Consider the following 27,453-nt stretch of genomic DNA (forward strand, 5'->3'; position numbering starts at 1 on the left):
GGGTGAAGTTGTAATGTGTGTACTGCAGAGAAAAGGGGTGAAATTTCTTAATGTGAAAAACAAAAATTACATCAAAACACAAAGTAACTGTTCATGTTCCCAATTATCATCATCTTTTTTGCTATTAAAAAAAAAATCCTAGCTTCTCTTTCCTCTGTGATGTATGCACATGTCTGACTTGCATGGAATAAAGACGGGAGAGGGGAGGAGGATGTTTAATGCAAAATAAAATCCATTTTGTAAACATGTTCTTCATTCCATATTGGCATTCCTTTAGGTATTTATGTAAGATTTCTCCTTGTGTGTTTTATACAGGCATACGAGTACAAGATATATGAACACACCTAAAGTGTACTACCCCTCATTTCCTTTTTTCCGGGAGGAACTGTGTAGACCAGTAGACAGTGATAAGAAAATTCCTTAAAGACAAAGTGAGGATTCCACAGAGTACATGTTTATTAAAGGATGCAGAAAAGCGTGTGTATGGTTACATGTCAACATTTTCAAAAGCATACTCTAAGACAATGAAAAATGTTTAACATTTTTAAAGTTTTTTTTTCAATCACAAACGGCATATATAATTCCTAAGAACATATGGAACATAAAAAATAGAAGACAAAAATTCTATCCCACTGCCCCTTTTAATATTTTGGCATATCCCTCCCCTCCAGTCGCGTTATTTCTTTCATTAAAAAAAAAAAAACAGTTTCTGCCATAACAACCCCCGCCCCCTCCCAAGGAAGGTAATTTATGTAAAAAAGTGAGGTCAATTAATGGATTTCATTTCAGAAATCCGCTAAAGGATAGAAGAGCCATACTGGCCCCTGGCGCAAACCTAATCAAATTATTGACCTCTTTGTCAGCCCTGTGTGTAGTGTGGGAAAGGATTCCTTTGATGGTGATGAGAGCCTCCCTTGTTGAATGATGGTTTTCAGATCAATTATTAAATATGTACATGTTTGGAGTTCAATATGTCTTCCAGCGCTGCTTGTGGCAGCTTCCTTCGTTGACATGGGCTGCAATGGCTGCTAAACCCTGCCATGTCGAAAGCAAGGAGTGGGGGAGACGCCATTTGGAAAACCGGAAATGATTAAAATCTCAGGGTTGAGACCATTCCCAGTCAAGCAAGGGTTTGCCAAGAGCACAGTTCCTGCTTCTGGTGTCTTCTCTGAAGAGCATAGAGTGGAGGTGTGTCTCTCATTCCATTGAAAGTGGGCTCTCTCCAGCTGCTGGTGAGCCAAGGTTGGGGGGGCGAGCCACTTCCGCGCGCGCTAAATGAGAGGTCAGCAGCGAGCCCAGCTCCGTGGCCTAGACTCACGAGGGTGGGGGGAGGACCCTGCCGGCCTCCGTCCTCTTCCGCTCGCCTCAGGTGCGGCACGGATCCCTCCGCCTCAGCGAGCGCTCCCGGTAGCGCTGCGATCGGCTTTTCGGCAATACCCGGATGGAAGCATAATGGCCGCCATCAGGGACTCGCAGGCAATGGGGACCACGACAGGTATTCCCCGTGAGCGGGGCCGCCCAGACCTGTTAGGATGCCGGGATTTACAGAGAGCCAGCCAGGGGGCAAAGGGCGAGTTTGTGGGGGCTGCAGGACCCCCCGAACCCTCTCAGGGTTCCGCCTCTCGTGATAGGAAGCGTCTGTTAAATAGTCCCGGCCATTCAGCGCTTCCGCCTAACTTGTCGCAAAGTTTTTCTAGAGAAGTCGGTCCTTTTCCTAGGCGCTCTTACGCTGCCAGAGCTAACCTTCAGTCCTTTAGCCTGGGCTTGCTTTACGTCGGGGCTTTTTGAACTCCGCACTCTCCCACAGTCCAGGAGCTGGAGCGGGAGTGCGGCACAGTGTGCCTCCGCGAGCCCGAGGGGCAGCCGAGCCCCGGAGGAAGGGGCGGATCGGGCGCGGTGTTTGGGACGGAGCGGGGCGCGCGGCGCTCGAAGCACCCACTCGGCGCGTTCCGGGGCTGGTGGAGACTGCTTGGGCCCCCCTCAGACTGCACCCCTCGAGCTGTAGGTTCGCAGGTCCACGGCAGCCCGACTCGACGGCGTCCCCATTGTGGGTTCAGTCTGTGGTCTTTGGAGGTCTTTTTTTTGTTGTTGCAGATATGCTCAAGTCTCTGGCGCGCGCTCCCTCCTCCAGAGTTGGCCAAGGGCGCTCTTCCGTGCAGACCCCAACCACACCCAGTGGCAGATGGATTTCTTTGTAACTGGCTTTCTTACTTGTAGGGTCCATTTTGAGTGTGTTCTTAACATGATGTCCTTATTGTCAAGTAGTAGACAGTTTCTACCTAGATGGCTATGGTAATTGAAAATATATAGGATGAGTGTATGTAAGGTAAAATGTTATAGCTCTTAAGTAGACCAATGAAACAGATACGGTAGCTTTAACGTTCTGAATGCAAAAGTCCAGGTTCAGTGTTCTTTTTAGGTTTAAATTTGGGGGCGTTTAGTGTTTGTGAACTATTTTAGCGAAAACATAAGTTGGGTATGTTTGGATATCAAAACTTTAAAAAACACTGGAAAAGTAAGATAAGTCAATGTTTAAAGAATACATAATAGTGTTGAACTCTGCGTGGTTGTCACGATGATGGAACATGCCACCAAACTGTACATCAGGGTGGGAATTTCATTAACTTTGAACGTCTATGTGTTAGGCCTAGTTTAGTGAAATGGTTGAATTGTTTTTCATGCAGGAAGGGATCTGATTTGAGTGTACTGTAAAGTTATTGTACTCAAGTTGAACAGATAGAAATCACTTAAATGGATTCTGTGAAATACCCTAACATTTTTCAGAGTTTAACTGCAAATCAATAGAAATGTGTTCATTATCTTTCAGTAAAACTGAATTTTCCTGAAATTCATTAAGACATTGCATTGTATTAAGTTTTTTCAGGGTGTTAGCATTTCATGAGGACGGTAAGCATAGTAGACCATGTTGATTTTTGTTAAAATTCTCATAAATAAGATGAATCCTAGATCTAGAAAATTAACAAAAGGGTGGGGAGGGAGAAAAATGTAGGTATCTAACACCTGTTCTGCACATCCAAATTTTTCCTTATTGTTGCCACGAAAAGTAAGTATAAGTATCAATTCAAAACGTTTTATGTTTGTTATTTGGGAAGGATAAAAGGACAGCAACCACAGTGAATATCTACTCCGCACATTGATAATGTATGAGCTTTTAAATGCTTGCGATTTTTATCATCACACTTCAGATCTTCTCCTATCCTGTCTGGTAATAGTATAGTCTGTTGTGATCCCAAAGTTTTTATATCTTGAAACATTGCAGAGGGGATATATTTTAGCATAAGTCTACAGTTTGACTTTAAAATATACTTTAAACATGCTTTTTTAATATACTTTTATTGTTTACTTTCCTGTTTATTTTTGTTAAAGCATTGTGTGCTGTAGATCACCTAATACAGCTTTTTTTTTTTTTTAAGATAAAAGACTCGGACCTTGCCCTCAGTTACTCTACTAAAAGTTTTTTGGCAAAGCACTATAAGTGAAAGAAAAGAGTTAAAGTTGAAAGTATTCTTAATTATCTTATATCAGGTGTGTAGGCTATGAGTATTTCGGTTCTATATGGAGTATTGGCTTCACATGGTGAGCAATTTTCATGGAACCGTAGATATCAGAAGTGAGTATTAAGAGGTAGCATTATCATGGTAGGATATCTAGGTTGGAATCAGATCCAGATTCTAGTTCTAGCTTTGTGAATTTAGATAAGACTCATTTTCTTTATCATGTAATAAATGAAGATATTGAATTAGATTGATTCTAAGCTCCCTTCTAAGCTTTGAGTTTTGTGACTTTTGTAAATTTATGACATGTTATCACTGGGTGTCAATGATAGGTTATTTGTCTTAAGTGCAGAGAGATTTTTTTCTTCTAAATTTATACACATACATTGACTATGAAGCATAACTGAATCAAAAGTTTAAAAACATTTTCCTGACAGTTTTTGCAGTCAAAGTTTTAAAATTTTGGTCTTCATTTCCAGATATCATCTCTTCTTTTGATCACTGCTCCTGACTGTGGCTTTGTCCAAGCATTAAATTGTGTGCCTTTTGTTCCTTGAAGAAAGAGGTATGGTGAAGACTGAAGTACTATAGTACATAGTCTATTAAGTAGTAAGTTAATATGTTTTAATATTGGGCAAAATGGAATAGTTACCTATATATGAATTTCTGTAAGTTATAGTTTTACTTTTGGCCTAAATAAAATACGTGTGGGTTTTCATTTTAATGGAAGCAAAAAAAGTAGTTTTTTGTTGCATAGTTTATGTTTCAACATTTCATTAGAAATCTAAAGATGATTTTAACTATATCATCCTTCTAAGTATAAAGATGACATTAAGGGCTCCTGGGTAATGGATGATGGAGATAAATATGGTAGGAAGATGTTTTGAAGCTGTATAAATGGCCAGAAGAGTGTTTCTGTTTTGCTCTAGTAAGTGCAAAGTAATGCACCTAAATAAAAATTATCTAATATATATTTGCATTGTGATTAATGATATCTGCATTGTGAGTCAGAAAAGTGACTTAGGAATCACTATAGAAGTTATGACTGATTTCCTGGAAACAGTCGTCTGAATATCCTGGTTTGGACAAAAAGAAGGAAAAATACCTGCCAACAAATCCGTGGTGTTATAATAAGGAAAGCTTTGCACTCAGTGGAGAATACTTTACCCTTGTACAAAAACGTGGCTTATTTATCCTTGAAACACAAGTGCCTCTTGCTGTTTGTGTTGGATAGGTTGTGGGATATCACAGTATCATATAATTCCCCTCACCAAATGTATACCCATAAGTATAATCCTAAGTTAGGAATAAGATTGTTTATGTAACTACTAAAATAATTGAAGTAGACTATACCAACTTAAATTATTACTTTAGTAATTGTAACCATGTTCTGTGAACTTTACTAGCAGATGGATTTTTTTTTCAGGCCATTTTTCACAAAGGTACAAATTATTTTATTAAAAGTTAAGGTAATATAACAACTACAGTAAGTAGCAACAAAGCTAAGTTGAGATACCAGGTTATCATTTATGTTCATTTACCTGTGTCATTTCTTCGTATATAACATTTGTTTGATCTCTTACCTTGAGATTCACATGGGTACTGTGTTGCTCCTTAATAGAGAAAGTAAATGCTGAGTGCTAAGAGTTTTCTTTGCTAAGTTTGAGCCAAACTACTCAAAAAAAGTAACATGGTGAACAATGAAAGCTTCACGTGTAATGAAGTAAATAAGAGACTGCTGTATGGTGACAGATCAAAATGATTTGGATTATCTGAGCTTAAAAATTGTAAGCAAAATCTGACTAAAATTTAAAAATCATGATTGGTATGACTGCATGAAACCAGTGTCAGAATATTGGAATGCAGGTGCATGACTTGAAGCTTAGGAAAATTAAGTGAGTTTCACGTGGGTCTCATTTCAAGAAGTGGTAATAGCTGAAAACAAATATTGGCTTTATAGGAAGTCACATAATTTCAAAATATGGTAAAGTCATCACCAATTCCTAATTAAAATTGAGTTGTTGGAGGTTGTGGCTGGTAGAAGACGTATATATATGTGTGTATGCATGTTGTTTTCGTCAACCCAGTATCTCTTCGTTTGGGGAACCATCCCTCCCCTGTTATGAGTGGTTGGTGTCTTATATTATGAGTCAGTGTTATAACCCAAGCCCAGTCATCCCTGTTGAAACAGTGATTGCCCGTTACTCAAGCAGAGCCAATCAGAATTCTTTGAAATTGATATATGAATGCTGGGAGAAATATGCTCCCTTTTCTCTAATGTTGTTAATCTGGGAGGATGCTAGTGACATTCTTTCCTACGTGTATGAGAACCGCATCTGTAGTAGGTGAAAGTGAAGCCATATAGATGGGAGGTAGATGGAGATAGAGTACCACTTTTAGTCCCAGGAACCATGGTATGACGTATCTATGTTTTTTTTTTTTATTCTGTCTGCTACCCTGGTGTCCCTTCCAGTCCCTTGGCCCACAATTCTGCATATAAGTTAGTTTGAATTGGATTGTAGCAGAAAACCTCCTGATGAATATATGGCCTTTATGAATTTAAGATCTGTAGCTTCAAGTTGATCATTCACATCCATACATAATTTGCCCTTTCCCTCTGCCTTATAAAAGATACCCTTTATTCATGCATGCATGCATGCGTTCATTCATTATACATGTATTTAGTCCTTCATTCAATCTACAAGTATTTATCGGATACATAGTAGTATGTACAAGTATGTGCACCTGCCTGGGTAGTCAAGGATTGTACATACTTGGCTGAGTGGATGGTGGACTTTTTCTAATAAAGCACATTTTTATATACTTAGGTTACACAGATCAACAAGTGTGTGTTGAGAATAATCTGTGCTGTACTTAGCTTTTTAGTAATATATAAGAATAAGAGGAGCTCTTTGCTTTCAAAGTGCTTATAGTTTAGTTAAGTAATCCGGATTAATATACATGAAACATAATACAAATGGCTAAAAAGGTTAAATGAACGCACAGTCATATGGGTTGTAAGTCTGAGTTCTGATAGGGAGGAAATTAGTGAGGGCTGGCCCAGTCTAGAAAGGTTTCTTGAAAGGAGGTATAACTTCAAATGGATTTTGACTTATGAATTGGGTTTTGATAGGCATAAAGAATAATTGAAGAATGGATGGAGTTGAAAATGATTAAGTGCTCATCCAAGATTGGGAGGAGACTGGTTTGACAGTAACAATTTGTATTTTGGGGGAATGAGAGGTAATGGGAATTAAGGTTGACTGTTTTAGGTAAATCTATGTGTGAGGTATTTGGAAAGCCAGGCAGAAATTTTGCTTCTTTCTACTAAGGTGGAGCTTTCTTTGAGTAAAATGTTTGTATTTCTTTCAGTGTGATACTATTTTTGTGATGCTAAGATATAAAATACGTGTATTCAAGTGGCGTATATTTGTCATGGAAAAGATCTTGTTGCTAATAACCATCTGCCTTGAAAATTAAAAAAAAAGGTAATTAACCTGCAATGCTGTTCTGTGTTTTATATGTAGTTAATTTCTCCTTACCTCCTTCTTTTTGAGAGATCCCTTAGTACAGTGGTGAAACCATACTTCCTCTGTAGAGATAAAGCCAGTTCAAAACTAATATAGCAATAGTTATAAAAACATTTGAAAAGAGATAAGGAGTGAAATTAAAGTAATGTTTGATTACTCATAGAATATTTGTTTTGAGCTCCAGATATTAGGAATGATGTATAGGTTAATGTGTCATTCTCACTAAATGCTGTTGTTTCCTAGGTCTTTGTTTATCTTCTTTCTTTTTTGGTTATCTTCTTTTTTTCCTCTTTCTTCTTTGTTTCTTCTTTTCTATCTGGTCCTCAGCTCAAAGAGTTAACAGAGTATTCCAATATACCAGGGTTGGCAAACTTTTGCTATAAATGGCCAGGTAGTATATATTTTAGGCTTTGTGGACATATGGTTTCTATTGTACCTATCAGCTGCTGTGTAACACTAAAGCAGCCATAAACAATATGTAAATGAATGAATGTGGCTGTGTTCCAGTGAAACTTAATTTACAAAAATAGGCAGCAGGCCAGAACCGGCTATTGGCTGTAGTTTGCCAACCCCTATCGTAGACTTAAATGAGGCATTTCTTTCTACAACCTCTCACAATAACATCTACCTACCAGCTGGTGTCTTTTTCCTTCTCTCCAGTAACTACAGGTGAATTATCTTTGTTCTTTTCTAAGTTCAATTCTTCCACTTGTTCACTAGATTGCATCTCTTCTCACTTACTAAAGGACATTGCCTGCAATTCTTTTCTTTCTCTCTTCCATCACTAATTTTAACATTTTTACTGGATCATTTTTATGAGCATGCAATCATACTATAATTTCTTCTACCTTTAAAAAACAAACAAATCAAAAAACTCCAACTTCTCTATTTCTTGGTCTTTTGTGGTAAAATTCCTTGAAACAGTTGTCTGTATTACACCTCTACTTCTCTTCCCATTTTCTCTCAAATTCATGTTTGTGAGCCACTGAAACCATTCTAATCAGTGTCACCAGCACTCTTGACATTAAGTCCAGGGGTCATTTCTCAGTCTTCATCTTACTTTGTCAGTTGATCATTATGATTCTGGAACCACTTTCTTCACTTTGCAATTTGAGGGTACCACTCTCCTAATTTACCTTCATTCTCACTGCTCATTCCTTTCAGCCACACCAGCTCTTCTCTTCTCTATCCTCTAAGTGTTAGGGTATCTTAAGGCTCACACCTTGGACTTCTCTTTTTTTACTTTCATTCAGTTCTATATACAAAAATACATACACATATATGTACACAGACTAATAACTCCCCAAATTTTATCTTAACACCTAGACCTCTGTATTTTGTATTCGGTTACACATTCCATGTTTCCACTTGGATGTCAACTGGATATCTCCAATTCTACATGGCCAAAACGGAATTCTTGATATCCTTTCCAAACCTACTACTCCCACACTATCTTTTCTTAGTAAAGAGCAACTCATTTCTTCCAGTTGGTGAGGTCAGAACTTTCAGTTATCCTTGATGTGTTTCTTTCTCTCATAGACCAAATTTAGTCTGTCAGCAAATCCTATAGGCTCTATCTTCAAAATATATTCAAAGTCTGACCATGCATTATTGTCTCTAACAAGCCACCATCTCTTACCTGGGTAGTTGTCATATAATAGTCTACAAAGTGGTCTCCTTGCTTCCATTTTTACCTCCCTCTCAAATACTGGGTTCTTAACATAGCAGCCAAAGTGATCTTTTCAAAAAACAATTCAGCTCATGTTACTTCTCTACTCGAAATGCTCCAGCAGCTCTCCTCATTACTTCTTTGATCTCATCTTCTCCGGCTGCTTTTCCTCTGGTGCTTTCTGTTACCATCATACTGACGAACTTCTTGCTGTTCCCCGGACATGTTAGGCACACTCCACACTCAGGGTGTTGGCAGTTACTCTTTCTTTTCTTTTCTTGGAATGCTGCTGTCTTCCTCAGCTCCTTAAGATCTTAGCTCAAATCAGACCATTTCAAGTGAGGTCTCCCTGACTTTGTATTTAAAATTAGAACTCTGGTTCTGCCTTTCCTTCTCTACTTTGTTTTTCTCCACAGCATTTGTCACCTTTGACTATATTATATGATTTACTTATGCTGATATTATCTAAATAACCAGTAGAGTGTTAGCTCCATGAGGGGAGGATTTTTTGTCTGTTTCATTCACTGCTGTATTCCCAAGGTTTAGAACAAAGGCTGGCACATATTTGGTGCTAGCTACAAGGCCAGCACTGTGCCAGATGCTGGTGGTATAGCAAAGAACGTGACAGGTATGGTCCATGTGTTTACGTGCTTTTATTCCAGTGGTAGAGACAGATAGAAAATAAATTGACAAATAAGTAAAATATTGCCAGAGGGGAAAATGTTATAGAAAAAGAAATATGAGGGGCTAAAATAGAGAACAGTTTTTTTGTTTGAGGAGGGAATGGCTTATAGGTTGGGGAAAGCCTCTCTGAGATGGTGACATTTGAGCTGCGTAAAAGATAAGAAGGATCTAACCATTTGAGGAATGGGAGAGAGAATATTTCAAGCAGGGAGTAGCAGGTGCAAAGGTCTGAGATAAGAAAGATAGGAAGGGAGTATCGAGGAACTGAGAGTCTATATATGGTAGTTTGCTGGAGTATATTTACAGATGGGAAGAGTGGCATGAGATGAAGTTGAAGAGTGAAGTCCAGGACCAGATGTCACTGTTTCTTGCAGGCCTTGGCCAAGAGATTAAATTTTGCTTGCTAAGTGCTTTGGGAAGCCCCTGAGGAGTTTTAAGCAGAGAATACTTTAATCTGTTTTATATTAAGATGATCACTTTTGCTCCTGTGTGGAGAATGGATTCAGAGAAGGGTTGGTGGGCAGGGGAGAAGCATGAATGCCAGTTAGGAAGACTATTATTTTAATCCAGGTTAGAGATGACAGTGGACTAAGATGATGCCAGTGGGGATGGAGAGATGAAAATAAAAGAATAAATGAACTAATAATTTGTTAGGTCCCTGTGTGCCCAATCTTCTTGGGTTTTGTGAGGGATAAATGAGAAATATGAAATAGAACTTATATTTAAGATGCTTATAAGTTATCTTGGGAGGTAAAACTTAAAAATGAAATGATATATCGATAAAAGTTTGTAATAAAGTGATGCGCAATGGCTATCCTTGAAATGAATATTCAGAGTAGGGGGAAAGTTAGTGCGTGTTGCAGAAGGTTTCATGTCCCTATAGGAAGTAGAATTAGAGAAGAAGTTTGACCAGAATTGAATTAAGAGAAAGAGAAAGGGATGACAAGCCTGGTGAAAGGAAACAGTATGAACAAAGGTAAATATAGGTGTATATATTGGGGAGCAGAAAGCATCTTATGTATTGGGCTGTGTGTGTGTGTGTGTAGTGTAGTGAGCAGTTATAGTTTCAGAGAGTAAAAAGAAATAAGATTCACCTGAATCAGGAGCTGCTTCTGTATTTTAATTCTTATTTTAAACTCCTTCATAATTGTATACCAGTGTCACAAATCTACCTGAGTGGTATGTGGCTCACATGTACACTAGCATTTTGAATATTTCTATATCTGTACTTGATCACATTTGCGTACTTAACTTTTTATTTCTCTTTTTTGTGGTAAGTTAGGTCATTGGGCCACAATGATTTGAAGGGAGCTGACTTTCAATATAAATTTCTACAGTATTTATTCTTTCACTTGTTTAAAATAAGATAGGTGTCGGCTTCCGGGGTAAACTTTTTAAAAACTTAAAACAGCTACAAAAAGAGTAAGCCCAAAATGTTCCAAGTCATGAAAAGATAATAGTTTATTTTGAGGACACTAAAATAGGTTCTGTTAGTTTCTACTAACACAACATTGTAAACAACTATACCCCAATTAAAAAATAAAATAAAATAGGTCCTGCTTTGAAAATAAGAGTTTTAGTTTTTTGTGTATTCTAGGTTCCTTTTAGGCAGAACTTTATGTTTTTCAGCAAGCTCTTCCTGCTGCATGCTGCTTTGTTCTATCTCCAGTTGTATGTTTATATGATTGTTTTGCATTCAGTTATCTCTGCAGAGAAACATTCAATAACTCAAGGAATGCAATAGTTATAAAAAAATAATGACTAATTAGTTTTCCTGTGTATGGACGATTAATGTGACAAGTTAGGTTACAAAGGTACATGCTGAGTCACAAATAGGGCTAAACTAAACTTAGAGTTTTTTTAGTTCTTTGTTTAATGTTTGAGCAACTAGAACGTTGTGAGTTAGCACATAGATCCTTTTTATACCTTTTCACTAAAGCTGAACACTGTAGAATGTCTTTGCTTTTTAAAGCAAAACAAAACTCTGTTGTAGAAAGCAAACAAAACTCTCCAGGAATAGCACTTTTTGATTCACTCTAAGTCTCTATCCTTGGCATTTTACTCTGGGAATCATCTTTTAAAAAATTTCTCTGTACCTACTGTGTGATTCCTAACATATGCTAACACTGCCAGTTCTCTGGTTCCTCACTTTTTTGTTTGGATTGTCACTTAGTCCTCTTAGTTTTCTCACTTCTATTTTTACTCTCTTTCTCCAATATATCTTGCTGTCTAGTAGCATTCTAATACTATTTCTAAAGTACTGCTTTTATAACTCTCTGCTCATAAAGTAATATGAATGGCTCCTTGTTACCTTTCATTTCAAGTTCAGATTTGTCCTCTGTAGTCTTCTTACTTAACCTTCCCATTCTGTCTGTGATCTAGATCCTGCAGTTCTTCTAATATTTCTTTTTTTCTGGTCTAGATAACCTTTCCTCCTTTCTTACATGTTTAAGTCCTTTAACTCTTTAAAGGATCATCACAAAACCTACCTTTCTGTGAAATAAACACAGTCAGCGTTGATCTGTTAACTTAATGTCAGCGATGCAGACGTAGAGAACAGATGTGTGGACACAGGGAGGGAAGGGAAGGGTGGGATGAATTGGGAGATTAGGTTTGACATAAATACACTACCATGTGTAAAATAGATAGCTAGTGGGAACCTGTGGTATAGCACAGGCAGCTCAGCTGGGTGCTCTGTGATGACCTAGCTGGGTGGGATGGGGGATGGGAGGGAGGTCCAAGAGCGAGGGGATATATGTATACATATAGCTGATGCACTTCGTTGTACAGCAGAAATTAACAAAACATTGTAAAGCAATTATACTCCAATTAAAAAAAAAAAGAAATTTTGGTTACAAGTAATAAAACTAGCTTAAGCTAGTTTAAGCTAATGTCAGCTGAAAAGGGGGAATTATGTTAAGGATACAGAATTTTCTGGAATTCAAGGGCAGGAATATACAGGCAGGCCTCAGTAAAGACTTGTGGTAGTGACATTGCCTTCTTGGTTTCAGTCAAGGTTCTTAGTAGATCTGATGATTCTTTCCCTGTTGTTTTGGTTTGTTTGGTTTTTTGTTTTTGTTTTGTTTTGTTTTTGCTATGCCATGCTGTCATTCCTTTAAAAAAAATTAACCTGTTATTAGTAGTTTGAAGGATATCTATAAATTTGTCTATGTACAAACATGTACTCATAGGATCTTTCCTTCTGACATAAAAACAAGGCTCTTTCCTGCTAATTTAAAAATATATTACATGCCTTAGTCTGCAACTTCCTTTTTTGAAAACTAAAAAAATTTCACAATAAATATCTTTCTAAGGGAATTCAGTACATATACCTCTTTCTTTATATTGTTTTCGTGTGGATATTCCATAATTTACTTAGTCATTTTCCTATTCATTGACAGTTAAGTGCTACTGATACATATCTCTATGTTGTGCTTTTATTTCTGTAGGATAGATTGTTAAAAGTAAGGTTTATGGAGGTATACTTAGAAAATGTGAAGGAAATTGCTTTTTTTCAAGGAAAATATAAATTGCCAAAAGTGACTCAAGCAGTAGAAAACCCAAAGGCCCCAGAAACCATAGAAGAACTTACAAAGATTGTAATGTCTAAAATTTAAAGAGGTACCAGGCCCATATGGTGTGTTGGCGCAGTCTGTGTAATTTTAAAGAGCAGGCAAGTCTCATGTTCAGTGAGCTATTCCAGAGCAGATTAAATGATGGAAGGTACCCCAATTCATTTTACAAATTCTCCATAATACCAATACCAAAACTTAATGAGAACACTAAAAAATAAAATAAAAATAAATACAATTTTGTCATATCAAAACCAGTCCTTTATTAAAGAATAATATTAGTGCAAAAACAGTTCAACATTATACTTGCTATTTATTTCTTTGTATAGTGTATAGAAAAAAAAGTCAAATTTAGATTGATGTTACAATTTTTATTCTTTTAACAACGTACAATCTTTTAACAATCAGGAATCGTATTATTAGTTGAATACTACTTGTTTTCTGTATAAAATACATACAACTTTTTATTTGTTTAACAGCAGTGCATACATAACTGCTGTTCTGGTGGTGCCAACTCTCTTTTTACTTATTTTTTAAATAACCTCATGACTTTCAAATTAATTGTTAAATTAAAAAATTTCTCTTCATAGCATGAATTTATGAGGTATAGTGACATCTAGTAGCATAGTTCTTCATTCTCTGAGTATTATGTTTGCCATTAGCTTTGTAGCTGTTACAGTGTAATTGGGTACCTGTGTGTTGATAAGGGGAGTACAGCGTTGAATAATACCTATCTTGTTTTAATTTCTTGTCCACCTTTAGTGTCAGCATTCTTCAATTTTCTACTGGTGTCAAGTTTACTATTTTGAGTTTGTTCAGGAAAGCTGAGTTGGTTTACCACAAAGTCAGTTGCTTTGCTTGAGAATTACAAAAGTTTCATGGATTCATGCCACTTTTTTTGATAAAGCTTCATAATAGTGTGGTCTAGGGACAAAGACATTGTCATTCTTGTTACATCCAAATGTAAGCTATTTGCTTGTGCTATGATAAGGAAGTATGCCAGTGTGGAGGTCATAGTAATCCAAGGATAACATTTTAAGAAACACTGACCTAAGGATAACCAGTAATCACTATAAACATTTTCTTGTATGTTCTTGACTTCTTACTGACAGTTTGTAGGGGACCATGTGTCTGTTTATCCATCTATTTTCTACCCATCTAATAATAGTTGAACAAATTAAATCCTAACATGTCTACTGTTTGATTTCTGTTTTTTTCACTTAATGTGTCTTGGATCTCTTCCTGTTAATAAATGTGGGTTTACAATATTGTTTTTAAAATTTAAGAATACTCCATTGAATAGAAATACCATAAATTATTTATTGGTGGGCTTTTAGTTATTTTTAATTTTGTGATTTTTGTAAACAGTGCTTCTGTGAACATCTGATTATTACCTTTAGGATCGATTTCTAGGAATGAATTGGAAGTTAATGTACTTTCTCCCCCGGCATATATGTAGATGTAGATATGTTTATATTTATGTTTATATTATTTTATAAAAATTATTATAATATTTATAATAAATACGTATATTTTACAAACTGTTTTTTATGAAAGTTCTGTCAGCTTACATTCCCATCATTAGTATGTTGTAGTGCCTTTATTTCTAGAAAATGAAATTTCATAGGAAATTCATGCACAATGTTTATCGAATGAAAAATAAAATGATTTTTAGCAAGGTAAAAAAAAAAGAAAATGAAATTTTAAAAAGAAAGCATGCAAAACAAATCCAAATTTTTATTGTTGGATTCAACAGACATAAACTTAACACCGTGAAAGTGCTGTTACAGTTTCTAAATGCTTATTCAGTTTCTGTACAAATCTTGTCATGGACTTGTGACAAATGGTTCATGGATCATCAGCAGACCACATTTTTAGTAGCCCTGTTTTAGCCTAGGAGCCAACTGGGGCATGGGATGGGGTTTGTGTCTCATATGTATATGGTCATTTAATCCTCTTCCTTTTGGTATGGTACCCACTTTCTCAGCTGTGTCTGGTATCCTGTATTTCAGAGATTCTGTTTTACTTTCTGCAGAGAATAACCTCCAGACTTCTGCTGTGGTTGGGGAACAGCAGTAACCTACCTTGATGGAGTGGGGAAGAGAATCTTAGCATCTAACCAAAACTCAAGCAGCTTTCTCCAAAATTCTCTTTATTTTAGCTTCCTCCTCCTTTCTTCTTCCCATTTCAGAGTGACTTGGTGCTGCCAGTTCCTAAGTCTTTTGAAGATTCAGAGTATAAAATGGGTTAGTTCTTAGTTTGCCCCACTGTCTGCCTGGGATTGTTTTCTTGAGTCTGCGAGGTCATTTACTACTTATCTCCTTTCCAGTATCTAGAATTTTGTTGCTATTTTCACCTCTTCTGTTTCCCATCATTAATTTTTCTGTAAGGGCTTCTTATATATTTGTCATTTTGCAGATGTTCCTCTTCTCCAGTCTTTTCTACTTTCTTAACTGTGTTTACAAAATATTTACATTTATTTCTCTTTTGTAGATGTTATTGTTGACAGATATTTCTTTTATATCACATTATTTTTTTAGTTCTTTTTTTTCCGACTGAAATTTGATTTTTGCTGAAGTATTAAAAATTTTCCTAGAAACAGTGCATACGTAGTATATTCTCTGAATCTTTGCATATCTAAAATTGTGTTTTTCCCTCCCATATGAGAGTTTTCCTGGGTATAGAATTAATTCTTGGGTTAATTATTTTCCCTCAGAACTCTATAAATGTTATTTCATTGTCTTCTAGTGTTTCGAATTGTGAGTAAAATGTCTGATTAATATTGATGTCTGATTAAAGTTGGTGCTGTGAATATCTTTTTAGGTAATTCCCACTCCACCCTTTTTTGGTAAAATTTCATTTTTATCTTTTAAACTGAAACATTTTACTAGGATAAGTTTAGATACTGAGTTTTATATTTTCCCACTAATAATCTTGCCTGGCGTTTTGGGGAGCCTTTGGTTTTGAAAATTCAAGGCTTTTAAAAAAATGCAACAACTCAATGTAATTTTTTTCTCCTGTTTTCAAAACCATTATTTCTCCCCCATCTACTTTGTTCTCTCTTTCGTGGCAGTATGTTTTATTTTTGTTTTTTTGTTTTTCTCAGCATACTAGCTCAGGTCTTAGTGAGATTGCCAATCACTACTTGATTTTTTTTTTTTTAAGCTTTCTCCATTTCCCTCTAGTAACTTTCATTGTAGTTTTTGGTTTTCACTGCTGGTTGAGAGAATGGGTGAGAGGTTTCTCTGAGTGTTCAGATTATTTTCCCTTTTTTGAGCTGCTGTATCCAGTGATGTTTCTGCCTGCTTATCTTTTTTGATGGCATTGGAAGTTGAGATGTATTGTTGGAGAATAAACCAAGATTTTCTTAGTTGGTTAGATGAAGTGGGGAAAGTTAATGTAATTTTCTTCTGACAGCTTAGAGTTAGTAATTTACTTACATCGAGAAAGGGCAGCACTCTTAAACAGAACAAGATGGCCATGGATTTAGGAAGATATATCTTTGTTCAGAAATGATGTCCTCTTTACATCTCTCCTGACAGCTGGTGCTAGCAACCCCCAACTGTGTCTGGTCTCTGGACCCAGCTCAAAGCCCTGGATTCATTCTCTTCCCATACCTCAGCCTGAGCCTTCTGTCACCCCAAAGGGCTTCACACAAGCTTCCTCTCAAGCCCTCACTTCTCTCACAAGGTATGTTTAGGAGAGGGAGTGGGTGGACTTGTTACTTTTTTACTTAGGGCATAACAGATAGATAACTCATTGAATATTGGTTGAATGAATGTCCCCTAGTGTGCTTCCTCTTTAAAAGTAGTGCTTTAAAAATGCTGCTTGATTAGCATTTGTTTTCACTCTTCTCTCTCTGGACCTTTTCTTTCCAAACACCTTGTGGCATAGCTGTGGAATATGTTTTAGTTTCTTCCCATTTTGTAGGATTTTTTTAAATTATATTTTTTGGTTTGTGTTTCAGTTGGGAGAGGGAGAAAATCAAACGGCTTGAGTTGCCATCTTGATGTAGCAAACTCTGGGTTACTTTAAAGGGCCAATCATACTTTAAACAAATAGTATTATTTTAAGGCTTGATGAGATGTTGTTCAAGTCTTATGAGATAATAATACATATATGTAAGGCAGTAATTTAAGTAGGAGATTTAAAATCAGTAATCCTTGTTGGTGGGGTGTAGAGATTGGTCTGTAGTGAAAAGAGCATTAGCTAATAGGTTGGAAGATTAAAATTATAATAAAATTTCTTTCCTTTTTTTTTTTTTTTAATGGAACACATTTTCCCCCCCATAGATGGCAACCATAGTATAATTTGCTACCAGGTGTCATCTTTGATTGCTTCCACATAAAACAGGTTAAAAAAATAAAACACATTCTCCAAACTTAAAATTTGAGGGCAAATAAACCCCAAAATACCTAAAATACACAAACTCTCTTAAAGCTATATTATACATTCCATACATTAAATATAAAAAATAATGACATTCAACATCAGTTAATTAGCAGTTATCAGACTTAAGTAAAAGCTAAGTGGATTTCTTAATGAGGTGGTCCCTTTTTTCAGCATTGTTTTGTATGTGAGGAAAGAGCATGTACACTAATGGGTGGACTCTGTGGGATCTGTTTTGGCTGCCATGCATCCTACTTAATTATTTTCTATTTTTTATGTATTAGAAGCTTAAGGTTGCTGGATGATCAACTCTGAACAAGCAGTATATTAACTTATTTGTCCTGCCTCTTCCTTTAGATTGCAAGCTGCAGTTAAGGGTAGGGACCATGTTTTTGCATCTCTCCATAGCACTCATCAAAATGCAACACATTTATAGTAGGTATTTTTTTAGTAAGTATTAGTTGATGGAGTTATTTAAATCAAACTGGTTGTCAAACTTTGGGATATGTGTTTTCTTCTAAGAAAACTTTTAAATTATATAGGTATTTTGAAATGAAGTTGATGATATTTAGAAATATTATCAAAATATGTAATTTTTTAGCATTACACATTTTTGGAAATGTAATATTACTATAAGAAGAAATTTGCCTTTTGTAATGAAACCTATGATACAGACTCCTCTTGATTATATATAGAAATAGAAAAGCTTGGGTATGGATAGTCTGGAGTGACCACAATATGGTATCCAAATGTGGAAGAATCATTACTTGATGTGCTTTAAAAGTTTCACATATTTGAGCCCCACCCTCAGATTCTGGTATGGTGAAAACTCCATAGATGACCATGATGCTTGTCACTGTTGAGAATGTGATAACTCTGTAAAGAATCTTCTCAGTTGGTGTGAAGTATCCACCAGGTATCATTGAACTTTTTTCCAGCCATTTATTATTATTCTTACTTCTGAAGAAAAAGTCTTTACATTTAGCTTTAAATAATAGAGTAAAAAATTTAATATTTTTTTATTGTATTAGGCATGGTATGTAAAAAAAATTTTTTTCAGTAAACTCATACCCTTCTAATGAATTCATTTTCAAATTAGTATATATATATATTTGAAAAATATTGAAGGTGTTTTTTAGACCCAACCAAAAGTTTTAAGTTTGAGAAATATTCAAAGGGCCTCTTAGTAGTAATGTAAAGTAATTTAACTTTTAATTATATTCTCTCAGAAAGGATTTTTAAAACAGTGAAGTTCCTGGTTACTTAGATTAATTGAAATTTAGAGGTGAGACCTTTGGATAGACATGGATGAAGCTTCATGTGATTTACACTTTATTTTTTTAGCTTACCTAATTATATCTATTAGTCATATACATATTTAAGACCATGAAAGTAAGAAAATGTAGTACTGCTTGATATATTTACTACTGAACCTTCGGTAGTCAGATTCCATTCTCAGCAATATATTGTCACATCCTTTTTTTTTTTTTTTTTGGCCGTGCTGGATGGCATGTAGGATCCTAGTTCCCCAAGTAGGGATCAGTCCCGCACCCCCTGCAGTGAAAGCATGGAGTCTTAACCATTGGACAGCCAGGGAAGTCCCTGTCACATCTTTTTTTTTTTTTTTTTTTTTTTGCGGTACGCAGGCCTCTCACTGTTGTGGCCTCTCCCGTTGCGGAGCACAGGCTCCGGACGCTCAGGCTCAGCGGCCATGGCTCACGGGCCCAGCCGCTCCACGGCATGTGGGATCTTACTGGACCGTGGCACAAACCCATGTCTCCTGCATCGGCAGGCGGACTCTCAACCACTGCGCCACCAGGGAAGCCCCCTGTCACATCTTTTTAACTCTACTGTTTTCTGTTCCTCTGCACCTTGAATCATAATGTCTCATACATGGTAATCACATACAGTAATGGTAGTAGCTACAGTTTATATAGTACTTTACAGGATTCTGTTACTTATGTGTCCTCATTTAACCTTTACAACAACCCTGTGAAAGAGGTAGGGGAAATACTAATTTTTTTTTTTCATTTTATAGATGAAGAAACTAAAACACAGAGATTGAGACTTGTCTAGAGTAACACAAACCAGTAAGTGTTTGAATTAATGGAGGCAGCTAGTAATGGGTACATTCTAATCTGCCAAGGGCTTGCCTTGCTGCCACCTGACTTAGTTCTAGGGACAAAAAAAGCCAAAATGGTAGGGAATCAGAAGTAGTAGCTAGACTTAGGAGTACCCCAGGGAAATGTGTTACTCCTTATAATTCCTTCTTTTTTTACCAATTATTAATGCTAACTTGAGACAGCAGGCAATGTCTTTTTGTTATTGTTGTTTAGGTGAATGAAACTTTTATTTTAAACGTAGATTATCCCTGAGGCACTAGGGAAGTAGAAAATCTGCAGAGAAGTCTGTTGAAATTCTCACAAGATAATAGCTATACGGTCAACTAAGTAATTGAGAAAGTTAATGGTATATGTGTATAATTGGAACCATGTGTGTCAGTGGAACTTAAGTTTATAGGGCTCTCTTGTTGAGATTTTTAAAATCCTGTTTAAAAACTGTAGTATCAACTTTTTATAAAATCTTAGAGCTTAAAGGTGCTTATCCAATTGTGGTTTTCTTTAGATGAGGAAACTGAGGTGCAGAGAAGTCAAACCTTGCCCAGTGTTACAGAGCAGAGCTGGAAGTAAAGCTTGTATTTCCTGAGATCCAGATTAATGTCATTTCTACTTCACACTATTACTTCTTGGTAAGCTGTTCTTAAAATACTTAATAGGTCTTTTATGTCTTTTATTTGTTTGATCAACATTCTTGCTTTGTGTCAAAATGAACTTAAAATATGAATTTTACTGATACTTCTGTGATGAAAATTTCAGTTCTTTGTTTGATTTTAGGTGAGTTAATGTGGGAAAAATCCTGGTATTTTGAAGATGTTGCGGCACAGTATTGTTTCCTGTTCAAATTACAAGTAACTTCAAGAGTTTGCAGGAAAAAAAGAAATTGGGATTTTTTTGGTTAAATCATGCCATCTGAACAGAAACATTTATTTTTTGATGAAAAACAGAATACTTTAAAAAGAGATTATGATGTGAAAAATGAGATAGTTGATACTATCAGATCAGTACTTAAACCAAAAATTTCAGAAAGTAGTTTTCATTATGAACTAAAAAATGTGAAAATTGTTTTGCCGAAGATAAATATTCCAAATGAGGTCCTATTGAAACATGAAGTTGACAAATACAGAAAATTATTTCAGCATAAACCACAGACTGCAAGAAAATCTATCGGTATAAAGACTGTAAGCTGTGTAGAGGAGTGTATGTTACTCCGTAAGTCTGAGAGAGTTGAAGAAGAAGGTATAAAAATGTCTGCAAAAATACTCAACTTCAACTGTTTGAAGTGCCGAGATAGTACTCGGTATAGCCCAAATGATTTGCAGAAACACTTCCAAATGTGGCACCGTGGTGAATTACCTTCATATCCTTGTGAAATGTGCAGTTTTTCAGCAAATGACTTCCAGGTCTTCAAACAACACAGACGAACCCATCGAATTACTTTAGTAAAATGTGATATTTGTAACAATGAGAATTTATATACTTTATTAGACTTGACAAAGCATTTTTCATCCACACATTGTGTAAATGGTAGTTTTCAATGTGAAAAGTGTGAATTCTCCACCCAGGATGTTGGCACATTTGTTCAGCACATACATAGACATAATGAAATCCTTTATAGATGTGGTAAATGCCATTATATATGTTTAACCAAAGGAGAGCTTCAGAAGCACCTTCATATTCATTCTGGTACGTTTCCCTTCACTTGTCAATATTGTAGCTATGGTGCTACCAGGAGAGAGCACCTTGTAAGACATGTTATAACTTTGCACAAAGAACATTTATATGCGAAAGAAAAACTGGAAAAAGACAAATATGAAAAAAGGATGGCAAAGACTTCAGCAGGACTTAAACTAATATTGAAAAGATATAAAATAGGTGCATCAAGGAAGACATTCTGGAAACGTAAGAAAATCAACAATGGAAGTGACAGAAGTATAGAAAAAAACACTCAAGTTCTTAAAAAAGTGAACAAAACACAGGCTAAATCTGAAGACCAGAGCCATCTTGTTCAGGAACATTTAAATGAAGAAAAGGATGAAAGACTATACTGTGAGAATAATGATAAACCTGCTGAGTCAGAGTCAGAAAAGCCAACTCTTCTGTCCACTGGGCAATGTAATGGAGCTGAAGAGGGATCAAATTCTACTTCAGGTTTCTTGAAGACTGCTGTACAAGGACCTACAGTGTTAATGGTAAAAAATAATAGAATAACAATTCCTGCTAACTACAGTGCTAAGTTTATGGGCTTTAAGATGGTGGATGGAAAACAACATATTGTAATAAAACTGTTGCCTACCAATAAACAGAATTTATATTCACCAGGCTCACAGTCAGGTGCCGTAAGGGACAGTACTGCAATTTTGCAGCCCCAGACTTTGGGCACTACTGCATTTTTAACAGGAGTAACAACTGAGTTAAATGACACAGTTTACATGAAAGCAGCTACTCCATTTTCATCTTCTTCTCCTATACTTTCAGGGAAGGTAACTTCAGAAAAAGAAATGGCTTTGCTATCTCAAACAAGTAATATGCTTCCAACAGTGGATGATGGAAAAAGTGTTTCTCCTTTGCCAATAACATCAGAATTGATCACAGCATCGGTGAATTTGACCACAAAAGTAGAAACAAGAGAGAATGTTGACTTATGGGGAAGTCATATTACTCAGTGTCACCCTGAGGTATCAGGTACTGCCATTAAAAGTCCAGATAAAGTCACCTGTACTACCAAACCAAATTCATACAACAGTGGAGATATGCATAACTATTGCATTAATTATGTCAACTCTGAGTTACCTGTTGATTCTTCCAACCAAGGATCATTGCCTTTTCATAATTACTCAAAAGTGAATAATTCTAATAAACGTCATAGGTTTTCAGGGACAACAATGTGTGAAAACCCTCAAAGAGAATCTTCATCAAGCAAGACAGTAGTTCAACAACCAATAAGTGAGTCAGTTTTATCACTAGTGAGGAAGGAGAGCTCAAACCCAGATAGCCTGTTAGCATCTATTAGTCGTTTAAATACTAAAGATGGAACTTTAAAAACACAAGCTGAAACTGAACAGTGTGTTTTAGAAAAAGGACAAAACATTGATGGACAGAACCTATACACTAATGAAAATCAGAATTTAGAGAGCATGACTGAAAAGCCTAAATGGGATGACGTTTCTAGTGTTGAGTCACCTATGATGCCTAGAATTACATCTGTTTTCTCTCTCCAGAGCCAACAGGCATCAGAACTTTTGCCACCTGAAATAAACCAGTTACTTCAAGATGTATTAAAAGCAAAACCTGATGTAAAACAAGACTCTAGTAACACTCCAGATAAAGACCTGCCGCTTCATTGTGACCAGTCATTTCAGAAACATGAGGGAGAAGACAAAATAGTTGAATCTTCAAAAGACTTGAAAGTAAAAGGCTTCTTTCCAATTCCATCTGGTAATATGGGGATTAATGTGGCTACAAATGATCTGAATTTAAAATTTAGTGGAAAAGAAAAACAAATGTCAATGTCACAAGATGTGAGAGATTCAGAGAAGACCCCTAGAATTTCTGGTTTTGGCACATTACTTAAGACTCAGTCAGATGCAATAATTACACAGCAGCTTGTAAAAGACAAACTACGAGCCACTACGCAAAATATAGGTTCTGTATATGTGCAGAGTCCACTTGTAAATTCAGAACCAAAAAAGGCTGTCTTTGTTCAGACTCCAAAAGGCTTTTTTGTACCATTGCACATTGCTAACAAGCCTGCATTACATGTTTCAGGAAGACCACTTCCATTGGTTAATACACAAGGTGTCCCTGCCTCTCTCCTTTTAAACAAGAAACCTGGGATGATTTTAACATTTAATAATGGGAAACTTGAAGGTGTTTCTGCTGTCAAAACTGAGAATGCTCAAGCTTGTGGAACTACAAGTAAGGAGCCTTGCAGAACACCTTTTTTAAAAGTAGAACCAAACAGTAATTGTCTAACCCCTGCACTTTGTTCCAGCATTGGCAGCTGTTTGAGCATGAAAAGTAGCTCAGAAAATACTTTGTCATTAAAAGGCCCTTACATTATTAAAACGCCAGCAAGTTCTTCAGTGAAAGGTGTTCCTGCTCCTAATATAATATCTGAGCATCAGGGCACTAAGTTGAACATCTCGGATTCAGTAAAACAGCAGAACAAGATTTTTCCAAAACCACCTCTTTACACCCTTTTGCCTGATGGCAAACAAGCTGTTTTTTTAAAGTGTGTGATGCCAAATAAGACTGAGCTGCTTAAGTCTAAATTAGTCCAGAATAGTACTTATTATAAAAATATACAGCCAAAGAAACCTGAAGGAACACCACAAAAAATATTGCTGAAAATTTTTAACCCTGTTTTAAATGTGACTGCTGCTAATAATCTGTCAGTAAGCAACTCTACATCCTCATTGCAGAAAGACAATGTACCATCTAATCAGACTATAGGAGGAGAGCAGAAAGAGCCAGAATCTTCTAGAGATGCCTTACCCTTATTACTAGATGATATGATGCCAGCAAATGAAATTGTGATAACTTCTACTGCAACATGCCCAGAATCTTCTGAGAAACCAATAGGTATCACTGACCATTCAGAGGCCAGGGTGTTAAGGTGTAAAACAAATTGTACAATTGAGAGAAACTTCAATAAGAAAAAGACTTCGAAAAAGAAATGTTCAAGAATAAAAACTCATGAAAGAAGTAAAGATTCTGAAACTTCCTTTGTATCTAGAAACAGAAACTGTAAACGCAAGTGTAGGGATAGTTACCAAGAACCTCCAAGAAAAAAAGCATTACACAGAAAGTGTAAAGAAAAAGCAAAGCCTGAAGATGTCCATGAATCATTCGGATTCAGCAGACCTAGGCTTTCAAAAGATTCAGTCAGAACTTTGCAGCTTTTCCCCTTCAGTTCCAAACAGCTTGTGAAATGTCCTAGGAGAAACCAACCAGTTGTAGTTTTGAATCATCCTGATGCAGATGCCCCAGAAGTAGTAAGTGTAATGAAAACTATTGCTAAATTTAATGGACGTGTACTTAAGGTTTCATTGTCAAAAAGAACTATCAGTGCTTTACTGAAACCAGTTTGTTATAGCCCTTCTAAAACAACTTACGATGATTTTCCCAAGAGGCACAAAACATTTAAACCTATTAGTTCTGTGAAAGAAAGATTTGTGCTAAAATTAACTCTCAAAAAGACAAGCAAAAACAATTACCAGATTGTGAAAACTACCTCTGAAAATGTTCTGAAGGCTAAATTTAGCTGTTGGTTTTGTGGTAGAGTATTTGACAATCAGGATGCTTGGGCTGGTCATGGTCAGAGACATTTAATGGAAGCTACTCGTGATTGGAACATGTTACAATAATTTACTGTAATTACCAAGGAAAAGAAAAGTGAAAGTACCTTAGAAGAAAATAGTGGGTTGAATTACTAATGCAGACATTTTTTACTTCAATATAGTACCTGGAGTTAAACATTTAAAAGTTAGCTATATTTCCATGGAAGAGCAAAAGTTTTAGTGTGATATTTGAAAATGCTGTCAGTGCACATGTAAGTTTTGAAAGAAACTAATCAGCACAGATACACCTTGATTTAATTTTTTAAAATGTGTTCTCGGGAAGTTAGGGCTAAAAATTTTGATAAAACAGTTTTCCGAGTTTAGTGACTCTTAGTAGAGGGTAACAGCTGACAGCCCCATTCCCTCTCTTCTTCCACCAGCCTTATGATTCTGATAACTAGCTCCCCTGAAGAGGTTGAGAGCTCTTTCATTATGGAACTGAAGGAGTTTCTCATCATTTGTGAAGATACTCTAAGAGAACTTGGGTAAAGAACTTACTCTACATATGCAAAATGTAGTTCTTTTGAAGGTAGTTAAGCTCCTTTGAGGGTACATTTAACTCACTACAGTACACCTCATATGATGGTTGATAAGAGTTTTTGACAAGCAGATCTTTTTTCCTTGTAAACTGTGTTACATGTCATTGATTGGAACACCCTTCCAAGGTGATTTTCTTTTTCTAAATGGCTCTCAAGCGTTGCAGTAGATGGGCAATCTCGAGAGAAGAATTAAACTCTCTTTGTCTAGTTTGAAGTTCATTTAAAGAACTTGAACATTTTTCTGAATTTGGTTATATTCCCCAGTGATTCCGTTGCACAGAACTATGTTTATTTGATTTAAATTGTTTGTCCCCTCGTAAACCAAGTAGCCAATTTTTTTCTTGGTTGCCATCCCTTTAAAAAAAAGTGAAACATAGAAGCACTTCCAAGGGAATGGCTTTTCTTGAAAATTAAAAATTATTCTTCAGAAACAATATTTTGAAGTAGGATTAGCAAAGCAAATCATATTTTTGTGTTTATTATTAGTGTCTGAACATGTCCACATTGGGACAAACCATTTTTGTTAGCAACTTCTCAGTATGACTGACAACCCAAAGCAGATTACTGATTGTTTGCAGTTGGAAATTGAAGAAGCATTAATAGTGGACTCAGTGACAGTGCATAACACTTCAGGACAGATTCCGAAGGGATATGCCCAACAGGTAGAGTTTTAAAATGAACATTTTCATGACAACAGAATCATCAATTTAAACTTCCCACTTTGTAAGTTTGGATCAAATTTTGTTGGACCATTGGACAATGGAGTTCTTGTATTAAAAAATTACATACTATATAATTTTTGTTACATTGTTACTACTAGTGTTACGACATTTTCATTGATTGAAAACTTCAGGGCTCCTTTTCTGTATATAACAAAGAATTTAAAACCTGTACATATTTTTGTACCTTTCAGTTATGTAAATTTTGCACAGAAAGTTTTTGACATAAAAAGTTTATTTTCTTTCAATTTAGTTCTGTGCATGCACTAATAAAACTTGTCATTTAATTTAAAAGGAATATATAAGACTTTACCCATGTTATTTTTTTGGTTTTTATTTCAGATGTACAATTTCTTTTTTTTGATAAATTCAGTTTTCAGGGATTGAACACTATTGTTAGCAAGTGCCTAAAAGATGTGAAACAGTTTACATACGTCAACTGTAACATTAGGTCCCAAATGGGCCCACTCCCCCAATAATTTTATTTTAAAGAAAGCCATACATAGATGCTTCAAGCTATCTTGCTATGCACATTATACATGTACTGTTTTTGTGCAGTTTGTCTACTTTCTTAGAAGTGAAGTATTTTTTGTATAAAACCTGTTACAATTGTGTTCTTAAATTGAGCCTAAGAACAGAGTTGATTGGAAATATACGGTATATATTAATAATGTATATGGTGTTTAAAGAATGGTAAGCATTGTTAATTTCTGTAACGAATGTCTTCAATTAAATTTATCTTAAGTTTGTGTTTACATAATTTTTTTTACTATGCTGAAGTCAAATGGGAATTTTATTCTAGTGGGAAATACTTAGTTTTCAAAGCTTTTTTTTTTTTTTTTTTTTTAATGCTAGTGAATGCAAAATGAAGTTTGGGATTTTTTTCCCCATAATTATAGGTGAAATTTTGAGATTTTGTTTGAGAAGGGTAACATATATTATAATTTAACTATGCTGGTAAGAAAAGCCACAGAGAAGCTTATGTTCTTCAGTACCCTAACGGCAGTAAAACTGAAATGTTGCTCTGTTATGGTTAGATCTATTATGATGCATCACCTTCTGTAAATAGAGGACAGAGAAGGAACTGTCTTGCCAATGTTTGCAGCACTATAAAAATACATTTCAGAATAGCCATACCAGTAAAAAAAAAAAAATCTAATGTCAAGACACATACTTTTTGCCTTAAGGTTTTAAAAGCTATTTTAAAAAGCTTCATGCCCCAGATACTCTAGTTGATACCTTTTATGAGTTTTTTTGTTTTGTTTTGTTTTTAAACTAGGTTATTCTGAAGGAGGAAAGCCTGCTTGGAGCCTCTTTATTGCCAGAGCAGAAAATCTGAAAATAAAACCCTCTATCCTTTCTTTCCTTCTGGCTGAA

General features: G+C 35.9%; 1 protein-coding gene across 11 annotated transcripts in view; it reads left to right on the forward strand.

Moving 5' to 3' along the window:
* Positions 1-1,178: 1,178 nt before the first annotated feature.
* Positions 1,179-27,453, forward strand: part of ZNF518A (zinc finger protein 518A) — a 52,490-nt gene continuing 26,215 nt past the window's right edge. The window contains exons 1-7 of one of the 11 annotated variants that reach the window (XM_082633312.1): positions 1,255-1,495; positions 3,435-3,546; positions 3,995-4,080; positions 16,513-16,660; positions 19,398-19,449; positions 19,985-20,108; positions 20,254-27,339. In XM_082633312.1, coding sequence (XP_082489438.1) covers positions 20,382-24,845 — 4,464 coding nt within the window. In that variant the 5' untranslated portion in view covers positions 1,255-1,495; positions 3,435-3,546; positions 3,995-4,080; ... (2 more) ...; positions 19,985-20,108; positions 20,254-20,381 and the 3' untranslated portion in view covers positions 24,846-27,339. The other 10 variants (XM_082633315.1, XM_082633317.1, XM_082633311.1 and 7 more) reach the window with 10 other exon arrangements.

This window comes from Mesoplodon mirus (assembly GCF_964341445.2).
Source record: "Mesoplodon mirus genome assembly, chromosome: 2".
Classification (NCBI taxonomy): domain Eukaryota; kingdom Metazoa; phylum Chordata; class Mammalia; order Artiodactyla; family Ziphiidae; genus Mesoplodon; species Mesoplodon mirus.